This window comes from Pseudorasbora parva, chromosome 7, assembly GCF_024679245.1.
Source record: "Pseudorasbora parva isolate DD20220531a chromosome 7, ASM2467924v1, whole genome shotgun sequence".
Taxonomy (NCBI): Eukaryota; Metazoa; Chordata; class Actinopteri; order Cypriniformes; family Gobionidae; genus Pseudorasbora; species Pseudorasbora parva.
Window position 1 is genome coordinate 276,637 of NC_090178.1, and position 25,061 is coordinate 301,697.

The 25,061-nt window shown below is 50.6% G+C and overlaps 2 protein-coding genes across 5 annotated transcripts in view; one reads left to right on the forward strand and one right to left on the reverse strand.

Annotated features, from left to right (window-relative positions):
* The window catches only part of pop1 (POP1 homolog, ribonuclease P/MRP subunit), a 77,437-nt gene extending 73,336 nt beyond the window's left edge, over nt 1-4,101 (forward strand). Inside the window, 3 exon segments of the mRNA XM_067447722.1 lie at nt 1,146-1,300; nt 1,381-1,542; nt 3,291-4,101. Coding sequence (XP_067303823.1) covers nt 1,146-1,300; nt 1,381-1,542; nt 3,291-3,861 — 888 coding nt within the window. The 3' untranslated portion in view covers nt 3,862-4,101.
* Nucleotides 4,102-5,751: 1,650 nt separating this feature from the next.
* LOC137082506 (NIPA-like protein 2) overlaps nt 5,752-25,061 on the reverse strand; it is a 44,813-nt gene continuing 25,503 nt past the window's right edge. For 2 of the 4 annotated variants that reach the window (XM_067447724.1, XM_067447725.1), the window contains exons 6-12: nt 21,530-21,651; nt 16,487-16,583; nt 10,811-10,949; nt 6,727-6,815; nt 6,575-6,638; nt 6,289-6,383; nt 5,753-6,217 (exon numbers count right to left, since the gene is read on the reverse strand). In XM_067447724.1, coding sequence (XP_067303825.1) covers nt 6,111-6,217; nt 6,289-6,383; nt 6,575-6,638; nt 6,727-6,815; nt 10,811-10,949; nt 16,487-16,583; nt 21,530-21,651 — 713 coding nt within the window. In that variant the 3' untranslated portion in view covers nt 5,753-6,110. Of the gene's footprint in view, nt 6,218-6,288; nt 6,384-6,574; nt 6,639-6,726; nt 6,816-10,810; nt 10,950-16,486; nt 16,584-21,529; nt 21,652-25,061 lie in introns of all 4 variants that reach the window. The other 2 variants (XM_067447726.1, XM_067447723.1) reach the window with 2 other exon arrangements.

Below are 25,061 nucleotides of genomic sequence, written 5' to 3' on the forward strand. Positions count from 1 at the left end.
TTGTTCTGCAGGTGTTTAAAGCCATCTTGTGAAGCTCTGGTGTTGTTCTGCAGGTGTTTAAAGCCATCTTGTGAAGCTCTGGTGTTGTTCTGCAGGTGTATAAAGCCATCTTCTGAAGCTCTGGTGTTGTTCTGCAGGTGTATAAAGCCATCTTGTGAAGCTCTGGTGTTGTTCTGCAGGTGTATAAAGCCATCTTGTGCAGCTATGGTGTTGTTCTGCAGGTGTTTAAAGCCATCTTGTGAAGCTCTGGTGTTGTTCTGCAGGTGTATAAAGCCATCTCGTGAAGCTCTGGTGTTGTTCTGCAGGTGTTTAAAGCCATCTTGTGAAGCTCTGGTGTTGTTCTGCAGGTGTTTAAAGCCATCTTGTGAAGCTCTGGTGTTGTTCTGCAGGTGTATAAAGCCATCTTGTGAAGCTCTGGTGTTGTTCTGCAGGTGTATAAAGCCATCTTGTGAAGCTCTGGTGTTGTTCTGCAGGTGTATAAAGCCATCTTGTGAAGCTCTGGTGTTGTTCTGCAGGTGTTTAAAGCCATCTTGTGAAGCTCTGGTGTTGTTCTGCAGGTGTATAAAGCCATCTCGTGAAGCTCTGGTGTTGTTCTGCAGGTGTTTAAAGCCATCTTGTGAAGCTCTGGTGTTGTTCTGCAGGTGTTTAAAGCCATCTTGTGAAGCTCTGGTGTTGTTCTGCAGGTGTATAAAGCCATCTTGTGAAGCTCTGGTGTTGTTCTGCTGGTGTTTAAAGCCATCTTGTGAAGCTCTGGTGTTGTTCTGCAGGTGTATAAAGCCATCTTGTGAAGCTCTGGTGTTGTTCTGCAGGTGTTTAAAGCCATCTTGTGAAGCTCTGGTGTTGTTCTGCAGGTGTATAAAGCCATCTTGTGAAGCTCTGGTGTTGTTCTGCAGGTGTATAAAGCCATCTTGTGAAGCTCTGGTGTTGTTCTGCTGGTGTTTAAAGCCATCTTGTGAAGCTCTGGTGTTGTTCTGCAGGTGTTTAAAGCCATCTTGTGAAGCTCTGGTGTTGTTCTGCAGGTGTTTAAAGCCATCTTGTGAAGCTCTGGTGTTGTTCTGCAGGTGTATAAAGCCATCTTCTGAAGCTCTGGTGTTGTTCTGCAGGTGTATAAAGCCATCTTGTGAAGCTCTGGTGTTGTTCTTCAGGTTTATCGGGGCGTTCGGGTCGGCGGCCTCCACATGAGTCTCAAACACTCCCAGTTCATGGCTCAGCCTCACTTCCCCCACCATTACCCAGACTGCCCAGCAGGAGTGCGCTTCCAATCGGAGCAGGAGGCGGAGCTTCTGGAAAAGTTCAAAAGGTGGGAAGGCAGAATTGAGAAATGTTGTTTTGCACAAATGTGTTTGTGATGAAATAGGAATCACTTCTCGCTGCTTTCAGACGTCCTCCATCAAAACGCACCAACTACATCAAACATGGCTGCTTGGCGCCGTTCCGTTGCCCCTGGCAACAGCTAACGGAGGAGTGGGAGGAGCTAGTGAATCTGAGCGCAGAGACGGCGAGCAGCTGCAGAGATGGAGCGCCAAACTTCACTGTTCTGAGGTCAGTCGGGTCTAAAGCTGTTCTAATGTCAGTCAGGTCTAAAGCTGTTCAGAGGTCAGTCGGGTCTAAAGCTGCTCTGAGGTCAGTCAGGTCTAAAGCTGTTCTAATGTCAGTCAGGTCTAAAGCTGTTCAGAGGTCAGTCGGGTCTAAATCTGCTCTGAGGTCAGTCGGGTCTAAAGCTGTTCTGAGGTCAGTCAGGTCTAAATCTGTTCTAATGTCAGTCAGGTCTAAAGCTGTTCAGAGGTCAGTCGGGTCTAAATCTGCTCTGAGGTCAGTCGGGTCTAAAGCTGTTCTGAGGTCAGTCAGGTCTAAAGCTGTTCTAATGTCAGTCAGGTCTAAAGCTGTTCAGAGGTCAGTCGGGTCTAAATCTGCTCTGAGGTCAGTCGGGTCTAAAGCTGTTCTGAGGTCAGTCAGGTCTAAAGCTGTTCTAATGTCAGTCAGGTCTAAATCTGTTCAGAGGTCAGTCGGGTCTAAAGCTGCTCTGAGGTCAGTCAGGTCTAAAGCTGTTCTAATGTCAGTCAGGTCTAAAGCTGTTCAGAGGTCAGTCGGGTCTAAAGCTGCTCTGAGGTCAGTCGGGTCTAAAGCTGCTCTGAGGTCAGTCGGGTCTAAAGCTGTTCTGAGGTCAGTCAGGTCTAAATCTGCTCTGAGGTCAGTCAGGTCTAAATCTGCTCTGAGGTCAGTCAGGTCTAAATCTACTCTGAGGTCAGTCAGGTCTAAATCTGCTCTGAGGTCAGTCAGGTCTAAATCTGCTCTGAGGTCAGTCAGGTCTAAAGCTGCTCTGAGGTCAGTCAGGTCTAAATCTGCTCTGAGGTCAGTCAGGTCTAAATCTGCTCTGAGGTCAGTCAGGTCTAAATCTGCTCTGAGGTCAGTCAGGTCTAAATCTGCTCTGAGGTCAGTCAGGTCTAAAGCTGCTCTGAGGTCAGTCGGGTCTAAATCTGCTCTGAGGTCAGTCAGGTCTAAATCTGCTCTGAGGTCAGTCAGGTCTAAATCTGCTCTGAGGTCAGTCAGGTCTAAAGCTGCTCTGAGGTCAGTCAGGTCTAAAGCTGCTCTGATGTCAGTCGGGTCTAAATCTGCTCTGAGGTCAGTCAGGTCTAAAGCTGCTCTGAGGTCAGTCAGGTCTAAAGCTGCTCTGAGGTCAGTCGGGTCTAAAGCTGCTCTGAGGTCAGTCAGGTCTAAATCTGCTCTGAGGTCATCGGGTCTAAATCTGCTCTGAGGTCAGTCAGGTCTAAATCTGCTCTGAGGTCAGTCAGGTCTAAATCTGCTCTGAGGTCAGTCAGGTCTAAAGCTGCTCTGAGGTCAGTCGGGTCTAAATCTGCTCTGAGGTCAGTCAGGTCTAAAGCTGCTCTGAGGTCAGTCAGGTCTAAAGCTGCTCTGAGGTCAGTCAGGTCTAAATCTGTTCTGAGGTCAGTCAGGTCTAAAGCTGCTCTGAGGTCAGTCAGGTCTAAAGCTGCTCTGAGGTCAGTCAGGTCTAAAGCTGCTCTGAGGTCAGTCAGGTCTAAAGCTGCTCTGAGGTCAGTCGGGTCTAAAGCTGCTCTGAGGTCAGTCGGGTCTAAAGCTGCTCTGAGGTCAGTCAGGTCTAAAGCTGCTCTGAGGTCAGTCAGGTCTAAAGCTGCTCTGAGGTCAGTCAGGTCTAAAGCTGCTCTGAGGTCAGTCAGGTCTAAAGCTGCTCTGAGGTCAGTCAGGTCTAAAGCTGCTCTGAGGTCAGTCAGGTCTAAAGCTGCTCTGAGGTCAGTCTTGTGATTTTGCAGGAGTCTGAAGGAGCTCCGTCTTCTGTCTGCCTGGTGCCGGCGTCGGGTGCGCAGGACCCCTAACCCCCGGGTGACCTCGGACCCCCCTCTGACCGCTGAGGCGGCCGCAGCGATGCAGCAGGTCTGGAGGCGGAGTCTGCTGTGGGTTCGTCTGCGGCTGCTGAGTAAAGGTCAGCCTTCGCTGCATGCCATGGTGTGCGCCCCGACGACCTCTGACCTCCAGCTGCCGCATGAGGATGGCGCTGACCCGCTGGAGCCCCGACACCCAGACCATCTGAAGAGCCCGAAGCTGACCCCTGACCCCACCCCTGACTCCGCCCCCCTCCCCCGGGGCCTCTGGCCCGACCCGCTGCCCAGGGTTCTGTCCCACTGCAGCCGGCCCACTCTAGGCTGGGTCCAGCTGGGAGACTTCAGTCTGACCTCGGGCCGCGGGGAAGCTGTGGCTCTCATCAGCCTGAGCGGCCTCCTGCACACACTCCTGACGCAACCTCAGGGTCAGCGCGGGGTCGTGCTGCTGCGGAACACACACTCACTGCAGTACCGCTTCGCTGAGATCAGCATCGATGCGTAACACACACACACTCTCACACACACACACACACACACACACACACACTCACACACTCACACACACACACACTGCAGTACTTCCATCGGTCAGGTGCATGACGAACCGCTCAGAGGACATTTGTACATTTTTTATAAATTTGTTTTGTTTTTTTCTGCTGGGATTTTGATTTGTTAAGACATTATATTTGGTTTAAATGAGTAATAAACACTGATCAGCTGATTGTACATTAAGACCACTTTACATTTGTCAGGTGTGTGTGTGTGTGTGTGTGTGTGTGTGTTTCATTCACTAAAGATTGCTTTGTACATAATCTTCCTCATCAGTTCCATCTCCTCAGCATTACAGATAGCCAAGAGGAACTTGATGCTGCAACAGAAACTATGGACTCTCTCCTTACTAGCACTTTAGACATAGTTGCTCCCCGGCGCTTAAAGAGGATTAAAGCAAATAATCCAACGCCGTGGTACAACGAGCACACTCGGGCCCTTAAAACAGCAGCCAGAAAAATGGAGCGCAGCTGGAAGAAAACAAAACTAGAGGTTTTTCGCAATTTGTGGAAAGAGAGCATGATTGCATACAGAAAGGCCATAAAAACTGCTAGATCTGCTTATTTCTCATCTCTTTTAGAAGAAAACAAACACAACCCTAAGTATTTATTCGATACAGTGGCTAAATTATCAAAAAATAAAGCTTCAGCTTCTGATGTTTGTAAACAACACAGCAGTAATGACTTTATGAACTTCTTTACTAGTAAGATTGATAATATTAGGAATAAAATTATAACCATGCAGCCGTCTATTACAGTATCACTTCAGACAGAGCACTGCAGGGTCACTGAGGAAAAATTACACTCATTCACTACTATAGGAGAACACACACACACACACACACACACACACACACATTCACTACTATAGGAGAACACACACACACACAATCACTGCTATAGGAGAACACACACACACACACACACTCATTCACTACTATAGGAGAACACACACACACACACACACTCACTGCTATAGGAGAACACACACACACACACTCACTGCTATAGGAGAACACACACACACACACTCACTGCTATAGGAGAACACACACGCACTCACTGCTATAGGAGAACACACACACACACACACACACACACACTCACTGCTATAGGAGAACACACACACACACACACTCACTGCTATAGGAGAACACACACACACACACTGCTATAGGAGAACACACACACACACACTCACTGCTATAGGAGAACACACACACACTCATTCACTGCTATAGGAGAACACACACACACACTCATTCACTGCTATAGGAGAACACACACACACACACACACTCATTCACTGCTATAGGAGGAGAAGAATTGGCTAAACTTGTTAAATCATCAAAATCATCAGCCTGTCTGCTTGACCCCATACCGACTAGGCCATTAAAGAGACGCTTCCAGAGGTCATAGAGCCTCTGCTTAATATCATTAATTCATCTTTGACATTAGGATATGTACCGAAAACTTTTAAGTTGGCTATAATTAAACCACTTATTAAAAAAACACAACTTGATCCTAAAGAATTAGTCAATTACAGGCCAATCTCGAATCTACCCTTTCTGTCAAAAATACTAGAAAAGGCCGTGTCTTCACAATTATGTTCTTTTTTAGAAAGAAATGGTATATGTGAGGATTTCCAGTCAGGATTTAGACCGTATCATAGCACTGAGACTGCTCTAATTAGAGTTACTGTGTGTGTGTGTGTGTGTGTGTGTGTGTGTGTGTGTGTGTGTGTGTGTGTGTGTGTGTGTGTGTGTGTGTGTGTGTGTTAGACCGTATCATAGTACCGAGACTGCTCTCATTAGAGTTACAAATGATTTACTCTTATCATCTGATCGTGGTTGTATCTCTCTATTAGTGTTACTCGATCTTAGCGCTGCATTTGATACTATCGACCACAATATTCTTCTGAATAGACTCGAGTTATGTTGGCGTTAGTGGAACTGCTTTGGAACATTATTGTCCTGTTTGACACTGGGAAGCTGCTTTGAAACAATCAGCATTGTAAAAGCACGATATAAATAAATCTGACTTGACTTTTATGTTAGACTTGTTTATTTATTTAAAAAAATCATAATGTTCCCACAACACTTAGACAGTTATGCATTCAGAGTAAACCTTTTATAAACTCACTTGGACCTACACACACTCACATACATACACACACACACACACACACACACACTCTCTCTCTCTATGGCTCCTCCGGCTGAATTCCGCTGTTGCAAGTGAGTTTCGACGCCAGTTTTCCGTATTTGCTGTCATCTGGCTGCGGCTGCACTTTATCCGTACAACTTTTTCCTGAAATACAGAAACACCGTCACTCCGGCTCGGCCACGGACCGCCAGGACTCGGGCATTATTGAGGGATACCTGGAATCTGTGCCATGGAAATGAACACGCGGTCCATCTTTATCCTGGGCCGAGCTCGAGCGATCAGGAACACTCCAGTAAACGCCAGCAGACACCTGAGCGACACATACACACACCTTCAACACACACTTCATCAACACACACACCTTCAGCACACACTTCAACACACACACCTTCAACACACACTTCTTCAACACACACCTTCAACACACACACCTTCATCACACACACCTTCAACACAGCCAAATATTGCTATAACTGATGTGAGAATCTTAAAGGAGCTCACCCGACCACAAACATGATGATGTATATCAGCGATAAGCCATAAAACTCTTCATAAAATAAAATGCCTAGAAATACAGAAATGTGCAAAGTTAGCCGTTTGCGAGCCGAACAGCAGCCGGTCCTCATTCACTAAAGCAGGTTTACGCGACTGACCCGCTACGATGGCACTGGCGGTGAAGAAGACGTAATTAATGGGCACGATCTCAGTGGCGTCGAACAGCTTCATGGCCTGATTCAGAAACCTGCAGATACACAGAGACCAGATCAGGTGTGTGTCTGTGTGTGTGTGAGAGAAGCCCATGCGTGTGAGAGAGAAGCGCATGCGTGTGAGTGAAGCGCATGTGTGTGTGAGTGAAGCGCATGCGTGTGAGTGAAGCGCATGAGTGTGAGTGAAGCGCATGTGTGTGTGAGTGAAGCGCATGAGTGTGAGTGAAGCGCATGAGTGTGAGTGAAGCGCATGAGTGTGAGTGAAGCGCATGAGTGTGAGTGAAGCGCATGAGTGTGAGTGAAGCGCATGAGTGTGAGTGAAGCGCATGAGTGTGAGAGAGAAGCGCATGTGTGTGTGAGTGAAGCGCATGTGTGTGTGAGTGAAGCGCATGTGTGTGTGAGTGAAGCGCATGAGTGTGAGTGAAGCGCATGAGTGTGAGTGAAGCGCATGAGTGTGAGAGAGAAGCGCATGTGTGTGTGAGTGAAGCGCATGTGTGTGTGAGTGAAGCGCATGAGTGTGAGAGAGAAGCGCATGAGTGTGAGTGAAGCGCATGTGTGTGAGAGAAGCGCATGAGTGTGAGTGAAGCGCATGCGTGTGTGAGTGAAGCGCATGAGTGTGAGAGAGAAGCGCATGTGTGTGTGAGTGAAGCGCATGTGTGTGTGAGTGAAGCGCATGAGTGTGAGAGAGAAGCGCATGAGTGTGAGTGAAGCGCATGTGTGTGTGAGTGAAGCGCATGCGTGTGTGAGTGAAGCGCATGAGTGTGAGAGAGAAGCGCATGAGTGTGTGAGTGAAGCGCATGCGTGTGTGAGTGAAGCGCATGTGTGTGTGAGTGAAGCGCATGAGTGTGAGAGAGAAGCGCATGAGTGTGAGTGAAGCGCATGTGTGTGTGAGTGAAGCGCATGCGTGTGTGAGTGAAGCGCATGCGTGTGTGAGTGAAGCGCATGCGTGTGTGAGTGAAGCGCATGAGTGTGAGAGAGAAGCGCATGAGTGTGAGTGAAGCGCATGTGTGTGTGAGTGAAGCGCATGCGTGTGTGAGTGAAGCGCATGCGTGTGTGAGTGAAGCGCATGCGTGTGTGAGTGAAGCGCATGTGTGTGTGAGTGAAGCGCATGAGTGTGAGAGAGAAGCGCATGAGTGTGAGTGAAGCGCATGTGTGTGTGAGTGAAGCGCATGCGTGTGTGAGTGAAGCGCATGCGTGTGTGAGTGAAGCGCATGAGTGTGAGAGAGAAGCGCATCAGTTTGAGAGAGAGAGAAGCGCATGCGTGTGAGAGAGAAGCGCATGCGTGTGAGAGAGAAGCGCATGAGTGTGAGAGAGAAGCGCATGAGTGTGTGAGTGAAGCGCATGTGTGTGTGAGTGAAGCGCATGTGTGTGTGAGTGAAGCGCATGAGTGTGAGTGAAGCGCATGTGTGTGTGAGTGAAGCGCATGCGTGTGTGAGTGAAGCGCATGCGTGTGTGAGTGAAGCGCATGTGTGTGTGAGTGAAGCGCATGAGTGTGAGAGAGAAGCGCATGAGTGTGAGTGAAGCGCATGTGTGTGTGAGTGAAGCGCATGCGTGTGTGAGTGAAGCGCATGCGTGTGTGAGTGAAGCGCATGAGTGTGAGAGAGAAGCGCATGAGTGTGAGAGAGAGAGAAGCGCATGAGTGTGAGAGAGAGAGAAGCGCATGCGTGTGAGAGAGAAGCGCATGCGTGTGAGAGAGAAGCGCATGAGTGTGAGAGAGAAGCGCATGAGTGTGAGAGAGAAGCGCATGAGTGTGAGAGAGAAGCGCATGAGTGTGAGAGAGAAGCGCATGAGTGTGAGAGAGAAGCGCATGAGTGTGAGAGAGAAGCGCATGAGTGTGAGAGAGAAGCGCATGAGTGTGAGAGAGAAGCGCATGAGTGTGAGAGAGAAGCGCATGAGTGTGAGAGAGAAGCGCATGAGTGTGAGAGAGAAGCGCATGAGTGTGAGAGAAGCGCATGAGTGTGAGAGAGAAGCGCATGCGTGTGTGAGTGAAGCGCATGAGTGTGAGAGAGAAGCGCATGAGTGTGAGAGAAGCGCATGAGTGTGAGAGAGAAGCGCATGAGTGTGAGAGAGAAGCGCATGAGTGTGAGAGAGAAGCGCATGAGTGTGAGAGAGAAGCGCATGCGTGTGAGAGAGAAGCGCATGCGTGTGAGTGAAGCGCATGAGTGTGAGAGAGAAGCGCATGAGTGTGAGAGAGAAGCGCATGAGTGTGAGAGAGAAGCGCATGAGTGTGAGAGAGAAGCGCATGAGTGTGAGAGAGAAGCGCATGAGTGTGAGAGAGAAGCGCATGAGTGTGAGAGAGAAGCGCATGAGTGTGAGAGAGAAGCGCATGAGTGTGAGAGAGAAGCGCATGAGTGTGAGAGAGAAGCGCTTGAGTGTGAGAGAGAAGCGCATGCGTGTGTGAGTGAAGCGCATGAGTGTGAGAGAGAAGCGCATGAGTGTGAGAGAGAAGCGCATGAGTGTGTGAGAGAAGCGCATGAGTGTGAGAGAGAAGCGCATGAGTGTGAGAGAGAAGCGCATGAGTGTGAGAGAGAAGCGCATGAGTGTGAGAGAGAAGCGCATGAGTGTGTGAGAGAAGCGCATGAGTGTGTGAGTGAAGCGCATGAGTGTGAGAGAGAAGCGCATGAGTGTGAGAGAGAAGCGCATGAGTGTGAGAGAGAAGCGCATGAGTGTGTGAGTGAAGCGCATGAGTGTGAGAGAGAAGCGCATGAGTGTGAGAGAGAAGCGCATGCGTGTGTGAGTGAAGCGCATGAGTGTGAGAGAGAAGCGCATGCGTGTGAGTGAAGCGCATGTGTGTGTGAGTGAAGCGCATGCGTGTGAGTGAAGCGCATGTGTGTGTGAGTGAAGCGCATGCGTGTGAGTGAAGCGCATGAGTGTGAGAGAGAAGCGCATGCGTGTGAGTGAAGCGCATGTGTGTGAGAGAGAGAGAAGCGCATGCGTGTGAGAGAGAAGCGCATGCGTGTGAGTGAAGCGCATGCGTGTGAGAGAGAGAGAAGCGCATGCGTGTGAGAGAGAAGCGCATGCGTGTGAGTGAAGCGCATGCGTGTGAGAGAGAGAGAAGCGCATGCGTGTGAGAGAGAAGCGCATGCGTGTGAGAGAGAAGCGCATGCGTGTGAGAGAGAAGCGCATGTGTGTGTGAGTGAAGCGCATGCGTGTGAGTGAAGCGCATGAGTGTGAGAGAGAAGCGCATGCGTGTGAGTGAAGCGCATGCGTGTGAGAGAGAGAGAAGCGCATGCGTGTGAGAGAGAAGCGCATGCGTGTGAGAGAGAGAGAAGCGCATGCGTGTGAGAGAGAAGCGCATGCTTGTGAGAGAGAGCGCATGCGTGTGAGAGAGAAGCGCATGCGTGTGAGAGAGAAGCGCATGCGTGTGAGAGAGAAGCGCATGCGTGTGAGTGAAGCGCATGTGTGTGTGAGTGAAGCGCATGCGTGTGAGTGAAGCGCATGTGTGTGTGAGTGAAGCGCATGCGTGTGAGTGAAGCGCATGCGTGTGTGAGAGAAGCGCATGAGTGTGAGTGAAGCGCATGCGTGTGAGAGAGAGAGAAGCGCATGCGTGTGAGTGAAGCGTATGTGTGTGTGAGTGAAGCGCATGCGTGTGAGAGAGAAGCGCATGCGTGTGAGTGAAGCGCATGTGTGTGTGAGTGAAGCGCATGCGTGTGAGTGAAGCGCATGTGTGTGTGAGTGAAGCGCGTGTGTGAGAGAGAAGCGCATGCGTGTGTGAATGAAGCGCATGCGTGTGAGAGAGAGAGAGAGAAGCGCATGCGTGTGAGTAAAGCACATGCGTGTGTGAGAGAGAGAAGCGCATGCGTGTGTGTGTGTGTGTGTGTGTGTGTGTGTGTGTGTGTGTGTGTGTGTGTGTGTGTGTGTGAGTGAAGCGCATGCGTGTGAGTGAAGAGTGAGTGAGTGAGTGAGTGAGTGAGTGAGTGAGTGAGTGAGTGAGTGAGTGAGTGAGTGAGTGAGTGAGTGAGTGAGTGAGTGAGTGAGTGAGTGAGTGAGTGTGTGTGTGTGTGTGTGCGTGCGAGAGAGAGAGACGCACTTGATCTGGAAGACGCAGGACGTGACCATGATGATGAACATGATGTAGAAGATGGGATAGGTGAGCTGAAGATGGCTTCCTCTGATCGTCTCTGTGATCATTCCTGAGACGGCCTTCACCGAGATCACCGTCACCGACGCTGCAAACATGCGGAGAATATCACTGAGCAAACCACTCCTGTTCCACAACTGGGAGAACATTTGGGCTCTGGTGTTCTGAGGGCCAGTTGGGCTCTGGGTTTCTGAGGGCCAGTTGGGCTCTGGTGTTCTGAGGGCCAGTTGGGCTCTGGGTTTCTGAGGGCCAGTTGGGCTCTGGGTTTCTGAGGGCCTGTTGGGCTCTGGTGTTCTGAGGGCCAGTTGGGCTCTGGTGTTCTGAGGGCCAGTTGGGCTCTGGGTTTCTGAGGGCCAGTTGGGCTCTGGTGTTCTGAGGGCCAGTTGGGCTCTGGGTTTCTGAGGGCCAGTTGGGCTCTGGTGTTCTGAGGGCCAGTTGGGCTCTGGGTTTCTGAGGGCCAGTTGGGCTCTGGTGTTCTGAGGGCCAGTTGGGCTCTGGTGTTCTGAGGGCCAGTTGGGCTCTGGGTTTCTGAGGGCCAGTTGGGCTCTGGTGTTCTGAGGGCCAGTTGGGCTCTGGTGTTCTGAGGGCCAGTTGGGCTCTGGTGTTCTGAGGGCCAGTTGGGCTCTGGGTTTCTGAGGGCCAGTTGGGCTCTGGGTTTCTGAGGGCCAGTTGGGCTCTGGGTTTCTGAGGGCTAGTTGGGCTCTGGTGTTCTGAGGGCCAGTTGGGCTCTGGGTTTCTGAGGGCCAGTTGGGCTCTGGTGTTCTGAGGGCCAGTTGGGCTCTGGTGTTCTGAGGGCCAGTTGGGCTCTGGTGTTCTGAGGGCCAGTTGGGCTCTGGGTTTCTGAGGGCCAGTTGGGCTCTGGGTTTCTGAGGGCCAGTTGGGCTCTGGTGTTTTGAGGGCCAGTTGGGCTCTGGGTTTCTGAGGGCCAGTTGGGCTCTGGTGTTCTGAGGGCCAGTTGGGCTCTGGTGTTCTGAGGGCCAGTTGGGCTCTGGTGTTCTGAGGGCCAGTTGGGCTCTGGGTTTCTGAGGGCCAGTTGGGCTCTGGGTTTCTGAGGGCCAGTTGGGCTCTGGGTTTCTGAGGGCTAGTTGGGCTCTGGTGTTCTGAGGGCCAGTTGGGCTCTGGGTTTCTGAGGGCCAGTTGGGCTCTGGTGTTCTGAGGGCCAGTTGGGCTCTGGTGTTCTGAGGGCCAGTTGGGCTCTGGTGTTCTGAGGGCCAGTTGGGCTCTGGGTTTCTGAGGGCCAGTTGGGCTCTGGGTTTCTGAGGGCCAGTTGGGCTCTGGTGTTTTGAGGGCCAGTTGGGCTCTGGGTTTCTGAGGGCCAGTTGGGCTCTGGTGTTTTGAGGGCCAGTTGGGCTCTGGTGTTCTGAGGGCCAGTTGGGCTCTGGTGTTCTGAGGGCCAGTTGGGCTCTGGGTTTCTGAGGGCCAGTTGGGCTCTGGGTTTCTGAGGGCCAGTTGGGCTCTGGTGTTTTGAGGGCCAGTTGGGCTCTGGGTTTCTGAGGGCCAGTTGGGCTCTGGTGTTTTGAGGGCCAGTTGGGCTCTGGTGTTCTGAGGGCCAGTTGGGCTCTGGTGTTCTGAGGGCCAGTTGGGCTCTGGTGTTCTGAGGGCCAGTTGGGCTCTGGGTTTCTGAGGGCCAGTTGGGCTCTGGTGTTTTGAGGGCCAGTTGGGCTCTGGTTTTCTGAGGGCCAGTTGGGCTCTGGTGTTCTGAGGGCCAGTTGGGCTCTGGTGTTCTGAGGGCCAGTTGGGCTCTGGTGTTCTGAGGGCCAGTTGGGCTCTGGGTTTCTGAGGGCCAGTTGGGCTCTGGTGTTCTGAGGGCCAGTTGGGCTCTGGGTTTCTGAGGGCCAGTTGGGCTCTGGTGTTTTGAGGGCCAGTTGGGCTCTGGTGTTCTGAGGGCCAGTTGGGCTCTGGTGATCTGAGGGCCACTTGGGCTCTGGGTTTCTGAGGGCCAGTTGGGCTCTGGTGTTCTGAGGGCCAGTTGGGCTCTGGTGATCTGAGGGCCACTTGGGCTCTGGGTTTCTGAGGGCCAGTTGGGCTCTGGTGTTCTGAGGGCCAGTTGGGCTCTGGGTTTCTGAGGGCCAGTTGGGCTCTGGGTTTCTGAGGGCCAGTTGGGCTCTGGGTTTCTGAGGGCTATTTGGGCTCTGGGTTTCTGGGGGCCAGTTGGGCTCTGGTGTTCTGAGGGCCAGTTGGGCTCTGGGTTTCTGAAGGCCAGTTGGGCTCTGGTGTTTTGAGGGCCAGTTGGGCTCTGGTGTTTTGAGGGCCAGTTTGGCTCTGGTGTTCTGAGGGCCAGTTGAGCACTGGTGTTCAGAGGGCCAGTTGGGCTCTGATGTTCTGATGGCTATTTGGGCTCTGGGTTTCTGAGGGCCAGTTGGGCTCTGGTGTTCTGAGGGCCAGTTGGGCTCTGGTGTTCAGAGGGCCAGTTGGGCTCTGGTGTTCTGAGGGCTATTTGGGCTCTGGGTTTCTGAGGGCCAGTTGGGCTCTGGTGTTCTGAGGGCCAGTTGGACTCTGGTGTTCTGAGGGCTATTTGGGCTCTGGGTTTCTGAGGGCCAGTTGGGCTCTGGTGTTCTAAGGGCCAGTTGGGCTCTGGTGTTCTGAGGGCCAGTTGGGCTCTGGTGTTCTGAGGGCCAGTTGGGCTCTGGTCTTCTGATGGCTTTTTGGGCTCTGGGTTTCTGAGGGCCAGTTGGGCTCTGGTGTTCTGAGGGCCAGTTGGGCTCTGGGTTTCTGAGGGCCAGTTGGGCTCTGGTGTTCTGGGGGCCAGTTGGGCTCTGGGTTTCTGAGGGCCAGTTGGGCTCTGGGTTTCTGAGGGCCAGTTGCGCTCTGGGTTTCTGAGGGCCAGTTGGGCTCTGGGTTTCTGAGGGCCAGTTGGGCTCTGGTGTTCTGAGGGCCAGTTGGACTCTGGTGTTTTGAGGGCTATTTGGGCTCTGGGTTTCTGAGGGCCAGTTGGGCTCTGGTGTTCTGAGGGCTATTTGGGCTCTGGGTTTCTGAGGGCCAGTTGGGCTCTGGGTTTCTGAGGGCTATTTGGGCTCTAGGTTTCTGAGGGCCAGTTGGGCTCTGATGTTTTGAGGGCCAGTTGGGCTCTGGTGTTTTGAGGGCCAGTTGGGCTCTGGTGTTCTGAGGGCCAGTTGGGCACTGGTGTTCAGAGAGCCACTTGGGCCAGTTGGGCTCTGGTGTTCTGAGGGCTATTTGGGCTCTGGGTTTCTGAGGGCCAGTTGGGCTCTGGTGTTCTGAGGGCCAGTTGGGCTCTGGTGTTCAGAGGGCCAGTTGGGCCAGTTGGGCTCTGGTGTTCTGAGGGCTATTTGGGCTCTGGGTTTCTGAGGGCCAGTTGGGCTCTGGTGTTCTGAGGGCCAGTTGGGCTCTGGTGTTCTGAGGGCCAGTTGGGCTCTGGTGTTCTGAGGGCCAGTTGGGCTCTGGTGTTCTGAGGGCTATTTGGGCTCTGGGTTTCTGAGGGCCAGTTGGGCTCTGGTGTTCTGAGGGCCAGTTGGGCTCTGGGTTTCTGAGGGCCAGTTGGGCTCTGGTGTTCTGAGGGCCAGTTGGGCTCTGGTGTTCTGAGGGCTATTTGGGCTCTGGGTTTCTGAGGGCCAGTTGGGCTCTGATGTTTTGAGGGCCAGTTGGGCTCTGGTGTTTTGAGGGCCAGTTGGGCTCTGGTGTTCTGAGGGCCAGTTGGGCACTGGTGTTCAGAGAGCCACTTGGGCCAGTTGGGCTCTGGTGTTCTGAGGGCTATTTGGGCTCTGGGTTTCTGAGGGCCAGTTGGGCTCTGGTGTTCTGAGGGCCAGTTGGGCTCTGGTGTTCAGAGGGCCAGTTGGGCCAGTTGGGCTCTGGTGTTCTGAGGGCTATTTGGGCTCTGGGTTTCTGAGGGCCAGTTGGGCTCTGGTGTTCTGAGGGCCAGTTGGGCTCTGGTGTTCTGAGGGCCAGTTGGGCTCTGGTGTTCTGAGGGCCAGTTGGGCTCTGGTGTTCTGAGGGCTATTTGGGCTCTGGGTTTCTGAGGGCCAGTTGGGCTCTGGTGTTCTGAGGGCCAGTTGGGCTCTGGGTTTCTGAGGGCCAGTTGGGCTCTGGTGTTCTGAGGGCCAGTTGGGCTCTGGTGTTCTGAGGGCTATTTGGGCTCTGGTGTTCTGAGGGCTATTTGGGCTCTGGGTTTCTGAGGGCCAGTTGGGCTCTGGTGTTCTGAGGGCCAGTTGGGCTCTGGGTTTCTGAGGGCCAGTTGGGCTCTGGTGTTCTGAGGGCTATTTGGGCTCTGGGTTTCTGAGGGCCAGTTGGGCTCTGGGTTTCTGAGGGCTATTTGGGCTCTAGGTTTCTGAAGGCCAGTTGGGCTCTGATGTTTTGAGGGCCAGTTGGGCTCTGGTGTTTTGAGGGCCAGTTGGGCTCTGGTGTTCTGAGGGCCAGTTTGGCACTGGTGTTCAGAGGGCCAGTTGGGCTCTGGGTTTCTGAGGGCCAGTTGGGCTCTGGTGTTTTGAGGGCCAGTTGGGCTCTGGTGTTTTGAGGGCCAGTTGGGCTCTGGGTTTCTGAGGGCCAGTTGGGCTCTGGTGTTCTGAGGGCCAGTTGGGCTCTGGGTTTCTGGGGGCCAGTTGGGCTCTGGGTTTCTGAGGGCCAGTTTGGCACTGGTGTTCAGAGGGCCAGTTGGGCTCTGGGTTTCTGAGGGCCAGTTGGGCTCTGGTGTTTTGAGGGCCAGTTGGGCTCTGGTGTTTTGAGGGCCAGTTGGGCTCTGGGTTTCTGAGGGCCAGTTGGGCTCTGGTGTTCTGAGGGCCAGTTGGGCTCTGGTGTTCTGAGGGCCAGTTGGGCTCTGGTGTTCTGTGGGCCAGTTGGGCTCTGGTGTTCTAAGGGCTATTTGGGCTCTGGTGTTTTGAGGGCCAGTTGGGCTCTGGGTTTCTGAGGGCCAGTTGGGCTCTGGTGTTTTGAGGGCCAGTTGGGCTCTGGTGTTCTAAGGGCTATTTGGCCTCTGGGTTTCTGAGGGCCAGTTGGGCTCTGGTGTTCTGAGGGCCAGTTGGGCTCTGGTGTTCTGAGGGCCAGTTGGGCTCTGGGTTTCTGGGGGCCAGTTGGGCTCTGGTGTTTTGAGGGCCAGTTGTTCAGAGTAATCTGATCAGATTACGGCTTCGGCTTTGGATTGGATCAAATGTGTTGTAAAAGGATTCTGAAACCAGAATAGATCACAGAATCCAATCTCGGTTTTGATCTGATCAAATCATCTGTTCGTGGCCTTTTTTGAAAGATCGGGATATCTTTGATTTTGCTCTAGATTACTTTAACTGTTTAAGTAAAAGATAAAAAAGAGATTTTGATGCCATAAAATAATCCTCAAACAGCCGTAAATATCAAATATTTCTAATTTAAAGTGTTTTTATCACAGTTTGTACACTACATTGGCACAATAAAAGACGGATCTCCATCACCGTGTCCCTTCAGGGCCTCCGTAGAACACTAGTAATCCAGATTTGGTCATCAGAAAAGGAGTGTATATGGATCAGGGTGAGTCTAAAATGGATCGCCTGATCCTGGATGGCAAAACATGGGATTTCCAAATCCAGATCATTCTGATCCAGATTAAACTTGGACAACTGTCCCTATAGGATAACATCTGGATCGTTTTAAACCCTCTCCAGATTGAGTCGCGGCAGATAAAAGATTTAACTCCATTCTTACCGAGTAAAGCCACCATGAGCATCAGGATCACGATGTGCTTCATGTTCCTGCACTTGTAGAGATACATCAGGATGGAGAAGAGGATGGCCTCAAACGACTGCAGAGAGACAGACACATTAGGGACTCATGACCTCAGTCGATTGCAGAGAGACAGACACATTAGGGACTCATGACCTCAGATGACTTCAGAGCGACAGACACATTAGGGTCTCACAAACTCAGACGACTGCAGAGAGACAGACACATTAGGGACTCATGACCTCAAACGACTTCAGAGAGACGGACACATTAGGGACTCATGACCTCAGACGACTGCAGAGAGACAGACACATTAGGGACTCATGACCTCAAACGACTGCAGAGAGACGGACACATTAGGGACTCATGACCTCAGACGACTGCAGAGAGACAGACACATTAGGGTCTCATGACCTCAGTCGACTGCAGAGAGACAGACACATTAGGGACTCATGACCTCAGACGACTGCAGAGAGACAGACACATTAGGGACTCACAACCTCAGACGACTTCAGAGAGACAGACACATTAGGGACTCATGACCTCAGACGACTGCAGAGAGACAGACACATTAGGGACTCACAACCTCAGACGACTGCAGAGAGACAGACACATTAGGGACTCACAACCTCAGATGACTGCAGAGAGACAGACACATTAGGGACTCATGACCTCAGACAACTGCCGAGAGACAGACACATTAGGGACTCACGACCTCAGACAACTGCAGAGAGACAGACACATTAGGGACTCACAACCTCAGACAACTGCAGAGAGACAGACACATTAGGGACTCATGACCTCAGACAACTGCAGAGAGACAGACACATTAGGGACTCACAACCTCAGACAACTGCAGAGAGACAGACACATTAGGGACTCATGACCTCAGACGACTGCAAAGAGACAGACACATTAGGGACTCACGACCTCAGACGACTGCAGAGAGACAGACACATTAGGGACTCACGACCTCAGACGACTGCAGAGAGACAGACACATTAGGGACTCATGACCTCAGACGACTACAGAGAGACAGACACATTAGGGGCTCATGACCTCAGACGACTGCAGAGAGACAGACACATTAGGGACTCACGACCTCAGACGACTTCAGAGAGACAGACACATTAGGGACTCATGACTTCAGACGACTGCAGAGAGACAGACACATTAGGGACTCACGACCTCAGACGACTGCAGAGAGACAGACACATTAGGGACTCACGACCTCAGACGACTGCAGAGAGACAGACACATTAGGGACTCACGACCTCAGACGACTGCAGAGAGACAGACACATTAGGGACTCATGACCTCAGACGACTGCAGAGAGACAGACACATTAGGGACTCATGACCTCAGACGACTGCAGAGAGACAGACACATTAGGGACTCACGACCTCAGACGACTGCAGAGAGACAGACACATTAGGGACTCACGACCTCAGACGACTGCAGAGAGACAGACACATTAGGGACTCACGACCTCAGACGACTGCAGAGAGACAGACACATTAGGGACTCATGACCTCAAACGACTGCAGAGAGACAGACACATTAGGGACTCACGACCTCAGACGACTTCAGAGAGACAGACACATTAGGGACTCACGACCTCAGACGACTGCAGAGAGACGGACACATTAGGGACTCATGACCTCAGACGACTGCAGAGAGACAGACACATTAGGGACTCACGACCTCAGACGACTGCAGGGAGACAGACACATTAGGGACTCACAACCTCAGACGACTTCAGAGAGACAGACACATTAGGGACTCATGACCTCAGACGACTGCAGAGAGACAGACACATTAGGGACTCATGACCTCAGACGACTGCAGAGAGACAGACACATTAGGGACTCATGACCTCAGACGACTGCAGAGAGACAGACACATTAGGGACTCATGACCTCAGACGACTGCAGAGAGACGGACACATTAGGGACTCATGACCTCAGACGACTGCAGAGAGACAGACACATTAGGGACTCATGACCTCAGACGACTGCAGAGAGACAGACACATTAGGGACTCACGACCTCAGACGACTGCAGAGAGACAGACACATTAGGGACTCACGACCTCAGACGACTGCAGAGAGACAGACACATTAGGGTCTCATGACCTCAGTCGACTGCAGAGAGACAGACACATTAGGGACTCACGACCTCAGACGACTGCAGAGAGACAGACACATTAGGGACTCACGACCTCAGACGACTGCAGAGAGACAGACACATTAGGGACTCACGACCTCAGACGACTGCAGAGAGACAGAGACATTAGGGACTCACGACCTCAGACGACTGCAGAGAGACAGACACATTAGGGACTCACGACCTCAGACGACTGCAGAGAGACAGAGACATTAGGGACTCACGACCTCAGACGACTGCAGAGAGACAGACACATTAGGGACTCACGACCTCAGACGACTGCAGAGAGACAGACACATTAGGGACTCACGACCTCAGACGACTGCAGAGAGACAGACACATTAGGGACTCACGACCTCAGACGACTGCAGAGAGACAGACACATTAGGGACTCACGACCTCAGACGACTGCAGAGAGACAGACACATTAGGGACTCACGACCTCAGACGACTGCAGAGAGACAGACACATTAGGGACTCACGACCTCAGACGACTGCAGAGAGACAGCAAAATTAGGGACTCACGACCTCAGACGACTGCAGAGAGACAGACACATTAGGGACTCACGACCTCAGACGACTGCAGAGAGACAGACACATTAGGGACTCACGACCTCAGACGACTGCAGAGAGACAGACACATTAGGGACTCACGACCTCAGACGACTGCAGAGAGACAGACACATTAGGGACTCACGACCTCAGACGACTGCAGAGAGACAGACACATTAGGGTCTCACGACCTCAGTCGACTGCAGAGAGACAGACACATTAGGGACTCACGACCTCAGACGACTGCAGAGAGACAGACACATTAGGGACTCACGACCTCAGACGACTGCAGAGAGACAGACACATTAGGGACTCACGACCTCAGACGACTGCAGAGAGACAGCAAAATTAGGGACTCACGACCTCAGACGACTGCAGAGAGACAGACACATTAGGGACTCACGACCTCAGACGACTGCAGAGAGACAGACACATTAGGGACTCACGACCTCAGACGACTGCAGAGAGACAGACACATTAGGGACTCACGACCTCAGACGACTGCAGAGAGACAGACACATTAGGGACTCACGACCTCAGACGACTGCAGAGAGACAGACACATTAGGGTCTCACGACCTCAGTCGACTGCAGAGAGACAGACACATTAGGGACTCACGACCTCAGACGACTGCAGAGAGACAGACACATTAGGGACTCACGACCTCAGACGACTGCAGAGAGACAGACACATTAGGGACTCACGACCTCAGACGACTGCAGAGAGACAGACACATTAGGGACTCACGACCTCAGACGACTGCAGAGAGACAGACACATTAGGGACTCACGACCTCAGACGACTGCAGAGAGACAGACACATTAGGGACTCACGACCTCAGACGACTGCAGAGAGACAGACACATTAGGGACTCACGACCTCAGACGACTGCAGAGAGACAGACACATTAGGGACTCACGACCTCAGACGACTGCAGAGAGACAGACACATTAGGGACTCACGACCTCAGACGACTGCAGAGAGACAGACACATTAGGGACTCACGACCTCAGACGACTTCAGAGAGACAGACACATTAGGGACTCACGACCTCAGACGACTGCAGAGAGACAGACACATTAGGGACTCATGACCTCAGACGACTGCAGAGAGACAGACACATTAGGGACTCACGACCTCAGACAACTGCAGAGAGACAGACACATTAGGGACTCATGACCTCAGACGACTGCAGAGAGACAGACACATTAGGGACTCACGACCTCAGACGACCCGGCATTTGTTCCCGGGCCGCTAGATTTGGTCCATTCACACTGCCAGTGAAATACCGTAATATGTGCGCTTTCACACACAACCCGTAACGGTCCCGGGTCGAGTCGACGCGTGACATCCGGATGTGACGTATAACGGCGAGCGATCTCAGCTTCAGCGCGGATAGTAAGGAGCTCCGTGGTCTCGACTTGTGTCCGGTTTGCGCTCATTTCTGCTTGTTTAATTTGAGTTTCTTTTGTAGACGAACACTCTCTGCGTTTAAAACACAGACGAGCTCTTCTGGCACTGCAGGGGTGTGTTATTGAAGAAACAAGCTCTAGGAGTCGCACGATAACTACACACACGCTGCGGCATTAGTTTCGGCTTTTGTTCACACAGCGCTCGTCCCGGGTCGAATCCCGCAATATTACTAGAGCCCCGACCCGGGTTCAGTACGGTAATCAATCCCGGGACGCGGTGCTTTCACACAGAAGGAGACCCGGCAATGCTCCGGGAATACTGCGGCTCCGACGTGCCGTGTGAAAGGGGCTTGAGTTAAACGCAGAGATGAAGACAGCGCTCGTCATCAGGATAATTCAGAGACTGACACACACATTCATTCTGATACCGCACTAGATGAGATTGACATAAACCGGCGAATACATCAGCTTTTACAATGTTTGCATAATCCAGAGAATATTCACTCTTTAGTCTATTAAACACATAAACCTTTTAAAACTGTAGTTTAAAATGAATGCTTATATTTATGCTCATAGTTACGGGGAGTTGATAGACTCGACTCATTTATATTCTCCATTTAAAAACATGAGACTTTATAAGTGCATTTGGCCTTTAACATTAACAGCATTAATGTTAAAAAGACTTTTTTCTGACTATTTATTGATGTAAATGTCTTTTGTTCTGTGAGTGAGTGAAACTGCAAACATTAGTGTTTAAAAAGCTCAGTTCAGTGCTGTTGCTGTAATTGTAAAAAACAGAAATAACACAATAAGTAAATATCGGTTCTATATCGGTTATCGACACATAAATATGCAAATAATCGGTCGATCACTAGTCGAGATTACAACAAACTTACAAAGTAGATGAGGAACAGCCAGCTGACCAGCGAGCGCTCCACCATATTGGCCGTCACATGAGGGGACGAGTGAGGGGCAAAGGTCACCAGGCAGTAAGTGCCAATCAGGGCTAGAGCGCCTCCTGTGGGAGAAACGAGAGCTTCAGTCTGAGGAAGAGCTTCACAATAATGATTACAAGCATGTTCCCTCATAGATCATAGAGTCGTAACCCGATATAAGCGTCCCACACCTGTCCGACACAGACTAAAGGAGCGAGATCTAACGCTGACGGGAAGAAATGGACCTTCGATTACAAAGAAACAATATTGACACATCATTGTGTGCGTGTGTGCGTGTGTGTGTGTGTGTGTGTGTGTGTGTGTGTGTGTGTGTGTGTGTGTGTGTGTGTGTGTGTGTGTTAGCAGTGATTGCTAGTGTTCGTTAGCCTGACAAGCCTGACCCACATCAAGATGTTTGGTCTGGAAACTCCCCATTGACGGCTCAATCTGAGGGGCGGATAAACGGCTGTCAGTCAAACTCCCTCTGCACGCGATAGGATAGCGCTACAACCAACCAGAGCAACGAAGGTGAAGCAGAGCTGATAGATTAAACATTCGTCGTATCCGGTCGGCTAAACTCCGAACACATCTTCCCTTTTTAAGAATGACTTCAGTGCCGCTCTTTGTTCTTTTCTCAGAGGAAAGCTGAACTCAAGTCTTCCGGAGGCGCGGACAGAGCTGATTCGACAGACCACCGCCGTTCGCCAGTTTCTGTGTTTACTAGAAGCACGCAAACGCAACTCGGCCGTCGTCATTATGGCCCCACCCACCGACTCTATACACCGATGTGATTGGCCCGGCAAGAGTTAGGGGAATACAGCTCAGAAGGGTATTGAGAGTTGCTAGACGACACTCGCGGCAGATTAGATTTGCTGCCGCTCGGGTGCGTCTAGATTTCTAGGCTAAGTGTTCGTCTGACCGTTATCAGATTGTACCAGTAAATGAAGAGATGTCACGCTGCAAAAAAAAGCTTTTTTGTCTTATTTCTAGTCCAAACATTTAAACTTTCTTAAAACAAGAAGCATTTTTCTCACCCCACTGCCAGATTATTTAACCCTTTAAAGGTGCACTATGCAACTTTCCGTCCACTGGAGGGCGCCTATTCTAAACAAAGGTGTATTGTGAAGACGCCAGGTGTGAGCGCAGTGTTTTGGGACACGTGGTCTTCACCTCACAGCCGGTGGAAAATAGGACTCGGGCAGAAATCATGTTGATGGATGCGGTTATTAACGTTACTGTAGTGAAGGAGAGCAGGACCGAGTGTTGTGGAGCTGAGCACGGCCGCTGGAGCGATTGGTTATACAAACACACGGCTCGGGACGGGACACAGTCGCCGTGCGCCCGCACTTCTGCTTTTTCCGGTCAGGTTAAGCAGCTGTTTTTATCATATCAGATTCATTTAAGGGGCCAAGGGCTTCGGCCATCCGTCCGCTCTCTTCCCTGAACTGAACTGAAGTAGTGTGCTGTACTTTCCACACGACTGACATCAGGTTCGAGTAACGCCGTGAGCCGTGCGAGTTATTCATGTATTGCAGGTTGGCTGGTGGTTATGTTGCCCGTACCGCCTCCGATGGCCGAGACTGGTATTACGACACCCGTCGGCCGGGGCTAGTAATGCTACTGCTAATTAAGGTTGATATCTCTGCAGCACTATAACTTGACATTTGTTTAATGACATCATCGCCCTTATTTCTCATTCTTTTGATGCGTGTTGGTCATTTTTTAAAAAATATTTTTACCTTAATTTTTACACATGGCACCTTTAAGCAAAAACTCTTATTTTTTTTTATTTTTTTCCCAAAACAAGACTATATTTTTACTTGTTGTCTAGTAAATGTTTCTTAATGTAAGAATTTTTAGAAATTTTGTCTAGAAAAAAGACAAAAATACTAAGTAAGAACAGCCTCTTTTGCAGTGCAGAGCGATCACGAGTTCAGTATGGGGTACCGCAAGGCTCAGTGTTAGGACCGCTGCTCTTCACCCTGTATCTGCTCCACTGGGAGATATCATTAGGAAACATGGCGTTAGTTTTCATTCTTATGCTGACGATACTCAGCTCTATATTTCCTCACGCCCTGATGAAACCTACCAATTCACAAGATTAACGGAATGCAGAGCTGATATAAAACACTGGATGAATAGTAATTTCCTGCAACTTAATTCAGATAAAAATTATTTTTTAAGTATTGGCCCTAATCCCTCCATAAGTAGTAACCTAGAATACTGTGTAACACTCGATGACTTCTCCATCAAGCCCTCGACAGACACACACACACACACACTCGTCGTCAGTGAGGAACCTGGGTGTGCTCTTTGATACCAATCTCTCATTTGAAAGCCACATTTCTAGCATCTGTAAAACCGCATTCTATCATCTTAAAAATATATCTAAATTACGGCACATGCTTTCAATGCCAAATGCTGAACAGTTAGTACATGCGTTCATGAGCTCAAGGCTAGATTATTGTAATGCTCTACTGGGTGGTTGCCCTGCTCGCTTAATAAACAAACTCCAGCTGGTCCAAAACGCAGCAGCTAGAGTTCTTACTAGAACCAGGAAGTATGATCATATTAGTCCAGTTCTGTCAACACTGCACTGGCTCCCTATTAAACATCGCAGACATTTTAAAATCCTGCTTATTACTCAAAGCACTAAATGGTTTAGCTCCAGTACTTAAGCGAGCTCTTAACACATTATACTCCATCACGTCTACTGCGGTCTCTAAACTCTGGCCAGTTGATCATACCTAGAATATCTAAATCAACTGCAGGCGGTCGATCCTTTTCCTATTTAGCTCCTAAACTGTGGAATAGTCTTCCTAGCATTGTTCGGGAAGCAGACACACTCTGTCAGTTTAAATCTAGATTAAAAACACATCTCTTTACTATGGCATACACACAGAACATTATTAACTTATATTAAAAAGTGCTTTAAAAAAAAAAAAAAGTTAATCGAGAACCGAATCAAATCTTAGCTCTTAGAATCAAAAATGTAATCAAATGGAGGATTTTGAGAATCGTGACACCCCAGTGGACAGTAACCTTTCTCTAGAGCTGATGTGAAACCCATCTCTCTCTCCCGTTAATCTCCTGTTATCCCAGCAGAGCGGCTTTAAAGCGCTGGATAAATGGAGGAGCCGACTCCAGCGGTCAAAGGCATGAGCCGATGTTCAGTTCAGTTTCAAACATACACATAAAAACAGTGTCACACACACACATACACAGAAAAAAAAGGAAGAAAAAAGTACACAATAAATACATTTACCTAGAATTTATCTAACAAAAGTTATCATCTAACTAAATGTCCTCGGCTTTACCCAAAGCCTGTCTATGGAATAACGGAGCCATAGTCGTCCGCTTCCTCTGTTATTTTGTTCCCCTGATTCACGATCCTCTCAATACGATTTTTATTTTTAACATTCAGAGAGTTGAACCAGCACAATAATGAAAAGGATAAAAACGACTCCATATAAGATCTATAAAACATATGCAT